Source organism: Trichechus manatus, unplaced genomic scaffold (assembly GCF_000243295.1).
Source record: "Trichechus manatus latirostris isolate Lorelei unplaced genomic scaffold, TriManLat1.0 scaffold00115, whole genome shotgun sequence".
Taxonomy (NCBI): Eukaryota; Metazoa; Chordata; class Mammalia; order Sirenia; family Trichechidae; genus Trichechus; species Trichechus manatus.
In genome coordinates, this window is record NW_004444051.1 from 1,865,471 (window position 1) to 1,876,253 (window position 10,783).

The window sequence follows — 10,783 nt, forward strand, 5'->3', positions numbered from 1 at the left end:
TTGCCTGCATGGTTTCTGCCAAATAATCTGAGCTTAGTCTTATTGTTTCTCCTCTGTATGTGACTTCTTGTTTTTCTCGAGCTGCTCTCAGGATTCCTTGTTTGTCTTTGGTTTTGGCAAGTGTGATTATGATATGCCTTGGTGATTTTCTTTTGGGGTATATCCTGTATGGGGTTGTTTGAGCTTCTTGGTTGGCCAGCTTTTCATCTTTCATGATATGGGGGAAGTTTTCTGTCAGCAGTTCTTCAGTGATCCTCTCTATGTTTTCTGTTTCCTCCCCCTGTTCTGGAATGCCAATCAGTCAAAAATTTTTGCTTTTGATTGTATCCCACATAATTCTCAGGGTCTCTTCATTTTTCTTCCTTCATTTTTCTGAGTTTTCCTCAGAGTTGTATCCAAGTGTTTGTCTTTAATTTCACTGATCCTGTCTTCCACCGTTTCAAATCTGCTCCTCAACCCTTCTATGACACTGTCCATTTACTGAAATCTTGTTGTTTATCTTTTGGATTTCTAATTGTTGTTTTTGTATGATTTCCAGTTGTGAATTTATTGTGGAATTTTGTTCCTGCATTATTTTTCTGAATTCTTCCATTTTTTTGGTCTGTATTTTCCATTAATTTGTCTGCCTTTTCCATTAATTTGTCTATTTTTTCCTCATTTTTGTCTGCTTTTTACTTCAACTCTTGGATAATTCTGAGTATTAGAGATTTGAATTCCCTATCAGGTAGTTCAAGTGCCTTTTCTTCTACTGGAAAGTCATCTGGTGTTTTATTTTGGATACCTACTGGAACTATCCTGTCCTGTTTTGGGAAATGTTTTGATATTGTCTTCTGTCTTCAGGGCATTCAGTAGTTATTTTCCTCATTTATTGATTGTAGATTTGTTTGTTTTGTCCTTTTTTTGTTTTATTTGGCTATGTCTGAGCAGGCGGGCTGTGTGTTCTTTGTTGTTTGCTTGTCTATGGGCAGAATACTTTTTGCCTCTTTCTCCTATTGGCAGGGTCAGTCACTCAGATATGGTACAGCAGGGCAGGTCTAGCTGAAGAGGAGTTGCTGGGATGGGTTGTTTGTGGCACTTACTATGGCCACCAGGGCGGGCTGGTAATCAGTGCAGGGCAGGTTCCAGTAGGCTGTGCCTGTGCTGTTTGGTGGTGTTATGTTAAGCACACGGTGCAGGTAGGGCAGATGGAGGGGGTAGATTGTGATGTGTGGAGCTAAGATGGGTATGGGAGAGAGGAGAGAGGAACAGGAGCTAAAAACATACAAACAAACAAAAAATATTGCTAGGGGAGCTTACCATTTGAGTGGAGAGATGAGAGACTATGAAATCGAGAGAAAAAAAGAGAAGAAGAAGAAAACAAAGAAAAGAAAAAAATGAATAAATAAAAATTAGAAAGAAAAAAACAATGCTCCCAGGGATCCCACTGGTGCAGCTACGGGGTCTAGGGAAGTTGCTCTCTGATGTTCAAGTACACCCTGGCTAGAAGGCGTAGAGGTGTCACTCAGCGCCAGGTATTCAGGGGACGGGAAGAGTAGGAAGGTATAGAGAGACGAGAAACTGAGTAATGAAGAAAGACAAAAAGGGAAAAAGAGGGAAAAGAAAACAAAACAAACAAATTAAAAAATACAAAGAGCAAGAAAAACCTCCAGAATAACACAAAAAAAGAAATGCGCTCAGGGATCCCTCTGCACGTCTGCACAAACTTGAGGTGTGGGTCCCAAGCCGCACAGCACTACCTGGCTAGAACGGTCTCCGAATTTGAGAAAAGAAAAAGAAAGCAAACGGACAATTCAAAACAAACAAACAGGAAAAAAAAAAAAAAGCCCCGGGATCCCACCAGCATGGCAGCATGGACCGGGAAGTAGTTTCACGTTCGATTGGCGTTTCACAGCCTTTCAGGAAGAAGCAAAGATGACACACAGAGCCAGGTATTTGAGAGAAACGTGGGGAAGGTGGTGAGAGGTAAGGAAGAAATCAAAAGATGTGGAAAAAAGCAACACTAGCAGCCAACAAATGGCACTCAGGGAGCTGGCCAGTGTGAGTGGGTGGAATCCAAGCAGCCAGTGCTTCCCAGCCAAGAGACTCTGGCTGCGGGAAGCAGAGGAGGCTGAGTGGGGGTGAAGAAGGGTAGGGGGTGAGAAAGCATATATCGCTGTTTACTGGTTGTTCTGTCTCCTGCTGGAAGCTCCGTGAAGCTGCTTTCTCATACCCCTATTTGGTGGTCTCTGATAGGAGTCCAAGATGGCGGATCTGTGCTGCATTAGCTGATAGGGGACCTCTGCAGGTATATCTCCTCACTCTCTGTTCTCTGCCAGTTTCTTATTCCATTTGGTGCTTGGCTGAGTTCTTTATCTCTTCATTTGATGCTTAGGGTTTCAGGATTGCTGCTTTCTCTGTTTGGCTTAGTTTTTCAGATCTTTGCTGTGCAGGGACAGTGTGGTGCTTCTGCCCAGAGTGCCATGTTGCCCAGAAGTCCTCGTTATTCTACTTCTTAACCACTCTTTGGCCTTGGACAAGTGACTTCACTGTTATGAGCCCTAGAGTCTTGATTGGTAAATAAGAATAACTTAAGTCAGAATCAGTCTCACCATTGTTCCGTGAACTAAGTTTAACTCAAGCAAAGATTTTTTTTTACTGTGATAAAGTATGTAACAAAATATTACAATTTTAACATTTTTTTAACATATACTGTTCAGTGACATTAGTTATGTTCATTATGTTGTTCAACCATCACCATTACCCATTTCGAAATTTTTTCAACACCCTTAATGTAAGCTCAGCAATGACTTTCCCTTTCCCTCCTCTCCCACCCCTGGTAACCATTAGTAAACTTATCTCTGTAAAAAACAACAAGAACAAACATGAGCAGTGCTATTCAGTGCTATTCTAGGGGAAGGACAGGGTAGTATGGGAGCTACAGAAAGGGAACCTCCCGGGCGTGAGGCATCTGGAAAGGGCTTTTGCATGAGCTGAGGGTTGAAGCATGAGTAGCAGGTGAAGAAGATGGAGCGTGGGGAGTAGAGGGCGGAAAGAAGAGTTTTTAGGCAGTGAGAACTGAATGCACAAACGCCACAGATTGAAAGAGAGTCTGACATGTTCAAGGACTAAAAAGGAATATACCACTATGCAAGTAACTGAAATTTGTTGTTATGCTACCTATCTTTTTTCATTTCTCAAATGTAATTATATTTGAATGTTTTAAAAAATAAAGAAGAAATATATTGTGGCTGGAGAGAAAAAAAGGAGAAGATGTGGGAGTATGGGGGCAGGAGTTGGAATGATGAGAGATGACCTGGAGAGAGAGGCAGGGGCAAGATCATGAAGGGTTTTGCAAATGTACGCTCACGTAAATCTTCATCCAAAGGGTAATGGAAGCTACTGGACTATATTGAATAGAACAGTGAGGTTGTGATTGTGGTCCAGACTTGGGTAAATTTTGTCTCAGTTTTTGACTAATGACTTTTTTTTTAACAGAAATTTTATCTATTTATGTCAATACAGTATCAGTGATACCTTATATCTTTTACTTTTATTCAACATTTAGCAAAAATGGTTTTAAGCATTTATTATTTATGAGGCACTGTGTTAGATAGGTCATTGGGTGGCACAAATGGTTTACACTTGACTACTACGTAAAGGTTTGCACTTCAAACTCACCAGGGGTACCTCAGAAGAAAGGCCTGGTGATCTGCTTCCATAAAGATTACAGCCAAGAAAACCCTATGGAGAAGTTCTACTCTGTAACGCACAGGGTCACCATGAGTCAGAATCAACTCAACGGCAATGGGTTTTTTTGGTTTTTGGTGTTAGACACTGGGGCTGCAAAGACAGAAAGGAAGTAAGCCCTGCTTGACAATGCAGGTCTCTTCACACGGATGTCAATTAACTAACTTATTTATTTCTTCCCTCCCTCCCTCTCCTCCCTTTCCCTTCCCCACCTCTTTCACATCCCACTTTCCCCTTCCTCTCTCACACCCCCCCATGTTTGCCCCTTTGCCTCCCCTACCATTTGTCCCTCCTTCCTCCTCCCTTTTTTCCTTTCTCTTTCGCTGGACTCCATGACTTTTGAAGTTCTTTTAAAGAAACCAAAGATGTATATTTTGGAGAAAAGTCATTTTTTACTGTCTGTAATCCCCATCTCAAATTCAGAATGTTCAATTCCTGGGTCAGCTAGGAGACTAAAGTGTTTCATTCCGAGATCCCCATAGGATACTGCAAGGTCTAGCAGCTGCCTGGGCTGAATATGAGTAATTTGCTTAACTCAAGAAATTAGGGGATTTGAAAAGGAAATCAGGAAATCATACTGTGCTCATGGATAGGTAGACTAAACTTTGTGAAAATGTCAGTTCTACCCAAAGCGATCTGTAGATACAGTGCAGTCCGGATCCAAAGAGGTCCCAGATAAGTAAAACATTATTAAAGAAGAAAGTGGGAGGCCTCACACTCCTAGATCTCAGAACCTACTATACAGCTAAACCCTGGTGGCGTAGTGGTTAAGTGCGATGGCTGCTAACCGAAAGGTCGGCAGTGCAAATCCACCAGACACTCCTCAGAAACTCTATGGGGCAGTTCTACCCTGTCCTATAGGGTCACTATGAGTTGGAATCAACTCGATGACAGTGGGTTTTTTTTTTGGTACTATACAGCTACAGTAGTCAGAACAGCCTGGTACTGGTACAACAGACGTAGAGACCAATGGAACAGAATCTAGAACCCAGACATAAATCCATCAATCTATAGGCAAGTGATATTTGACAAGGGCCATTTGGGGGGAAAGACATTCTCTTAACAAATGGTGCTGGCATAACTGGATGTCCATCTATAAAAAAAAGTAACAGGATTCATACTTCACACTGTACTTAAAAACTAACTCAAAATGAATCAAAGACCTAAATATAAAACCTAAAATGATAAAGATTATGGAAGAAAAAATAGAGACAACACTAGGGGCCCTAATACATGGCATAAATAGAATATAAACCATAACTAACAATGCACAAACACCAGAAGATAAACTAGGTAACTGGGAGCTCCTAAAAATTAAACGCTTATGCACATCAAAAGACTTCACAAAAAGAGTAAAAAGAGAACCTACAGACTGGGAAAAATTTTTTGGCTATGACATATCCGACAAGAGTCTAATCTCTAAAATCTGCAAAATATTTCAACACCTCAACAACAAAAAAACAAATAATCCAATCAAAACATGGGCAAAGAATATGAATAGACACTTCACCAAAGAAGACATTCAGGGTGCTAGCAGACAGATGAAGAAATGCTCAGGGTCATTAGCCACTGGAGAAATGCAAATCCAAACTACAATGAGATACCATCTCACCTGACAATACTGGCACTAATCAAAAAAACAGGAAACAATAAATGTTGGAGAGGTTGCAGGAAGATTGGAACTCTTATACACTGCTGGTCGGAGTGTAAAATGGTACACGCACTATGGAAAACGATATGGTGCCTCCTCAAAAAGCTAGAAATAGAAATCCCATATGGTCCAGTAATCCCACTCCTAGGAATATATCCTAGAGAAATAAGCCATCACACGAATAGACATATGAACACCCATGTTCATTGCAGCACCATTCGTAATAGCAAGAAGATGGAAACAACCTAAGTGCCCATCAACAGATGAATGGATAAACAAATTATGGTACATACATACAACGGAATACTATGCAAGGATAAAGAACAATGATGAATCTGCGAAACATCTCACAATATGGGTGAATTGGGAAGCATTATGTTGAGTGAAATAAATTAATCACAAAAGGGCAAATATTGTATGATACCATTATTATAAAAATTCAAGAAAATGTTTACACACAGAGAAAGACCATCTTTGATGGTTACAAGGGTGGGGTGAAGTGGAGAGGGGAAATCACTAAGTAGATAGTAGACAAGTATCAGCTTCAGTGAAGGGCAAGAACACACAATATAGGGGAAGTCAGCACAACTTCGCAAAGGCAAAGTCATAGAAGCTTCCTAGACACATCCAAACACCCTGAGGGACCGAGTTACTGGGACTGAGGGCTGGAGACCATAGTATCCTGGAACATCTAAGTCAATTGGCATAACATAGTTCATAAAGAAAATGTTCTACATCCTACTTTGGTGAGTAGTGTCTGGGGTCTTAAAAGCTTGCACATGGCCATCTAAAATACATCTATTGGTCCCATCCCATCCAGGGCAAAGGAGAATGAAGGAAACCAAAGACACTAGGAAATATTAGCCCAAAGGACTAATGGACCACATGAACCACAGCCTCTACCAGGCTAAGCCCAGAAGAACTAGATGGTGCCTAGCTACCACCACCTACTGCTCTGACACAGACCACAATAAAGAGTCCTAGACAGAGCAGAAGAAAAATGTAGAACAAAAGTCAGAGTCACAAAAAAACACTTACTGGTCTGACAGAGACTGGAGGAACCCTGGAGACTATGGCCTGCGGACACTCTGCTAACTCAGAACTGAAGCCACTCCCGAAGCCTGCTTTTCAGCCAAAGATTAGACAGGCCTATAAAATAAACAATAACACAAGTGAGGAACATGCTTCTTAATTCAATCAAATATACGAAACCAAAAAGCAAGATAAGAAGACAGGAAGGGATAGGAAAACTGGACGAATGGACTCGAGGAAACTGAGGTAGAAAGGGGGAGAGTGCTGTCACATTGTGGGGATTGCAACCAATGTTACAAAACAATTTGTATAAAAATTTTTGAATGAGAAACTAACTTGTGCTGTAAGCTTTCACCTAAATCACAATAAAATTATTTAAAGAAGGAATCAGGGGATTGGACACTTAATGCAAAGAGATAAATTTTCATAGTGTTTTCTATAATTCTAGAAAACAACAGGCCCCCGGTGGCTGTGGCTGGCCCCGATAAGGAGCTTATCTTTCCATTGGAAAGCACAACCCTGGATGGAAGCAGGAGCACAGATGACCACAACATTGTTTCCTACCACTGGGATACTATTAGGTACCCATCTCACCACTTACCCACGAGGTTCACACCCTTGGTATTATACTACTCTAAACTCTTCTTTGAAGAGTCTAAAGTGAAGAGTCAATTTGAGTTTATGGAGAAGACAGGATTTAAGCACATTTCGAGAAGTGGTGGGGAATTATTGATTGAAGAACCTATCAAGTGTGAATGGACAAGGGGACACTCATTGACAGTGGAGGGAGGTGGAGCCGAGGGCAGGTGACAAAAAAGTCTTGGTGTGAGGTGAGCTTCCTGATAGAAGAGGTACAGGCAAACCTGTGTGTGGTCCTTGTGAGGCCCTCTGGACACACTCAGACCATCCTGTAGTGACTGGTAGACAACACAAGTGCAGAGTTAAGGGAGCACCTATATTATCTAACATTCACTGAGAGATTTCTCAGTAAGCATGCTTTACATGCTAATCTCGTAGACTCCTGTAGCAGTTCTTAAGAGGTGGGTAATAATATTATTCCCATTTTAAAGCTGAAGAAACTAAGGCTTGAAGAGGTCAGTGAGATTACATGGTCTAAGGTTTCCTGGATCGTAAGTGAAAGAGAGCTGGGTCTCAAACCTAGGCCTATCTGACTACAGAGTCCACGTCTTAATGACTACACTGTAATTCCTCTCTTAGGAGACTGATTATCAGGCTCATTAGATGATGATTTATCTTAATTAAAAAAATTTTTTTTTGGTAATATATTTTATGCAACCCAAGACCCCCAAAAAACCAAGCCCATTGCTGTCGAGTCAGTTCTGACTCATGGTGACCCATGTGTACCCAGTACATATTTATATCAAAAATATTAGAATTTCAGCATGCAATCAATATAAAAATTATGAATGATATATTTTACATTCTTTTTTCATACTAAGTCTTACAGCACAGCTCAGCATGGACTAGCCACATTTCAAGTGCTCAATAGCCCCATGTGATTGTTGGCTACCATACTGGACAGTGCAGGATTTATCCTAATTTTATTTGAAGAAGAAATGGGAGTAATTTCTAGGTCTCCATTCTCCAAGAATAGATAATTTCATTGGAAGCTTAATTTAAAAACAGAAACAAAAAAACCTCTTCCCAGGAACCCAGCAGGCTCTGTCTGAGAATAGTCTTATGACTCTTAAAATGGACACAAACGAAGCAAAAGTTAGTTATCTTAGAATTCTCTAGGTGGTATATGTTATAGCTGGAAAAGTTAAGTGTCTATAAGAACACAAATAACATGCTTGCCATAACCAGATCCCATGGCTGCCCCCTTTTGTTACTCCCTTTCATGTTTTATAGAGGCCCCAGTGCAGTGCAGATGGAAGATAATGGACAAAGCTATAACCTCTGTAACTGGTCTTCATGTGGATACCTACCACTTCCGTTTAACAGTGCAAGACCAGCAGGGGCTGAGCAGCACATGCACCCTCACCGCAGCTGTGAAGAAGGGTGAGTCCAGAGGCTCTGGGCTCCCAGCCTGACACAGTGGGTGTGCAGATCTGACAGCTGAGGGGCCTGGGCCCTTTCTGCTTTTCAGTCTCCTGGGAACCTAATGCAGGCCGGGGTTACTCAGAGATGTTGGTGTTTGCGTATTTGTTCACGGCAGATTCCGAGCCAATCTTTTGCCCATATTGGCTGTTTTCCACCCTCTCTCTGGGAGGAAACAGCATTTCCTTTTGTGTGTGGACTATATCTTCTAAAGGTTTCACTCTCCTTCTCTGGCTACTGGCAGTTAAATACCCATATCCAAATGACAGCAGTACATTTTACTTTCTCTCCTCCTTGGAAATCCAAGAGCAGAGATGTTTTCCAGTTCCATACTGTTTCTTTTTTATTAACGATTTAATGGATTTTAGAAGTTTGTTTTCAAGAATTTAAACAAATTCCACATTGGAAAAACAGACTTACTTGCTAGTGAATATGCTAACAATGGATACAACTTGATATTAGCTGAAGAAACAAACACAAATATGTTAATATTGTATAGTATGTTAATATTTAGTATTTGTTTTGACTGGTATTGGCTTGACATTTCAGTTTAACTGATTTTTAAATTTCATTTTCTCAAAAGAGTATAAGAGAAAATGTGGTTGGAAGATCTAAGTCAAAATTCTAGCATTAATTTATTTTTAAAAATTTATTGTGCTTTAGGTGAAAGTTTCTCATTCAAAAATCTATACAGTTTGGTGACATTGGTTGCAATCCCCACATCGTGTCAGCACTCTCCCCCTTTCCCTTTCCACCCAGGTTTCCCATGTCCATTCCTCCAGTATTCCTGTCCCTTCCTGCCTTCTCGGTTTTTTTTTGCTTTGTGTTTGTCTCATATACTTGATTAAACTAAGAAGCATGTTCCTCACATGTGTTATTGTTTATTTTATAGGCCTGTCTAACCTTCGAGAGTGGCTTCAATTCTCAGCCTGGTGTATGGGGGCCATCGTCTCTGGGGTTCCTCCAGTCTTTGTCAGACCAGTAAGGCTGGTCTTCGTGTGTGTGTGTGTGTGTGTGTGTGTGTGTGTGAATTTGAATTTGTTCTACATTTTTTCCCACTCTGTCCGAGACCCTCTATTGTGATCCCTGTCAGAGCAGTGAGTGGTGGTAGCCAGGCACCATCTGGTTCTTCTAGGCTAAGGCTGGTGGGGTCTGTGGTTCATGTGGTCCTTTGGAGTAATATTTTCCTTGTGTGTTTGGTTTTCTTCATTCTCCTTTGCTCTGAAAGTTATAGAACCAATAGATGTATTTTAGATTGCTGCTCCCAAGCTTTTGAGACCCCAAACACTACTCACCAAAGTAAGATGTAGAACATTTTCTTTATGAACTATGTTATGCCAGTTGACTTAGATGTCCCCCAAAACCATGGTCCCCAGCCCTCAGTCCCAGTAACTCAGTCCCTCAGGGTGTTTGGATGTGTCTAGGAAGTTTTTATGACTGCCTTGGTCAAGTTTTGCTGACTTCCCCTATATCGTGTGTTGTCTTTCCCTTCACCAAAGTTAACACTTGTCTACTCTCTAGTTAGTGATTCCGCTCCCCCATCCCTCCCCTCCCTCAGCGTGTAAACCTTTTCTCGGTTTTTTATAATAGCGGTCTCATGCAGTATTTGTCCTCTTGTGATTGACTTATTTCGTTCAGCATAATACCCTCCCAGTTCATTCATGTTGTGAGATGTTTCTCGAATTCATCATTTTTCTTTATCCTTTGGTAGTATTCCATTGTGTATATGTACCACAATTTGTTTACCCATTCCTTTGTTGATAGGCACTTAGGTTGTTTCCATCTTTTTGCTATTGTGAATAATGCTACGGTGCACATGAGTGTGCATATGTTTATTCGTGTGATGGCTCTTATTTCTTTAGGATATATTCCTAGGAGTGGGATTGCTGATCATACGCTATTTCTATTTCTAGCTTTTCCAGGAGGCATCATATGGTTTTCCATAGTACTTGTACCATTTTACAGTCCCACCAGCAGTGAATAACAGAGTTCCAATCTCCCTGCAACTTCTTCAGCATTTGTTATTTTCTGTTTTTTAGTGCCAGTAATGTCGAGGTGAGATGGTATCTCATTATAGTTTTGATTTGCATTTCTCCAGTGGCTAATGATCGCAACCATTTCCTCTTAAGTCTGTTAGCTACCTGAATGTCTTCTTTGGTGAAGTGTCTGTTCATATCATTTGTCCATTTTTTAACTGGATTGTTTGTCTTTTTTTTGTTGAGTTGTTGAAGTTTTCTATAGATTTTAGAGATTAGACTCTTGTCATATATGTTGTAGCCAAATTTTTTTTTCCCAGTCTGTATGTTCTCTTTT

General features: G+C 40.7%; 1 protein-coding gene across 1 annotated transcript in view; it reads left to right on the plus strand.

Moving 5' to 3' along the window:
• The window catches only part of KIAA0319 (KIAA0319 ortholog), a 110,054-nt gene that overhangs the window by 52,105 nt on the left and 47,166 nt on the right, over window positions 1-10,783 (plus strand). The window contains 3 exon segments of the mRNA XM_023738345.1: window positions 6,858-6,990; window positions 8,282-8,309; window positions 8,311-8,431. Coding sequence (XP_023594113.1) covers window positions 6,858-6,990; window positions 8,282-8,309; window positions 8,311-8,431 — 282 coding nt within the window.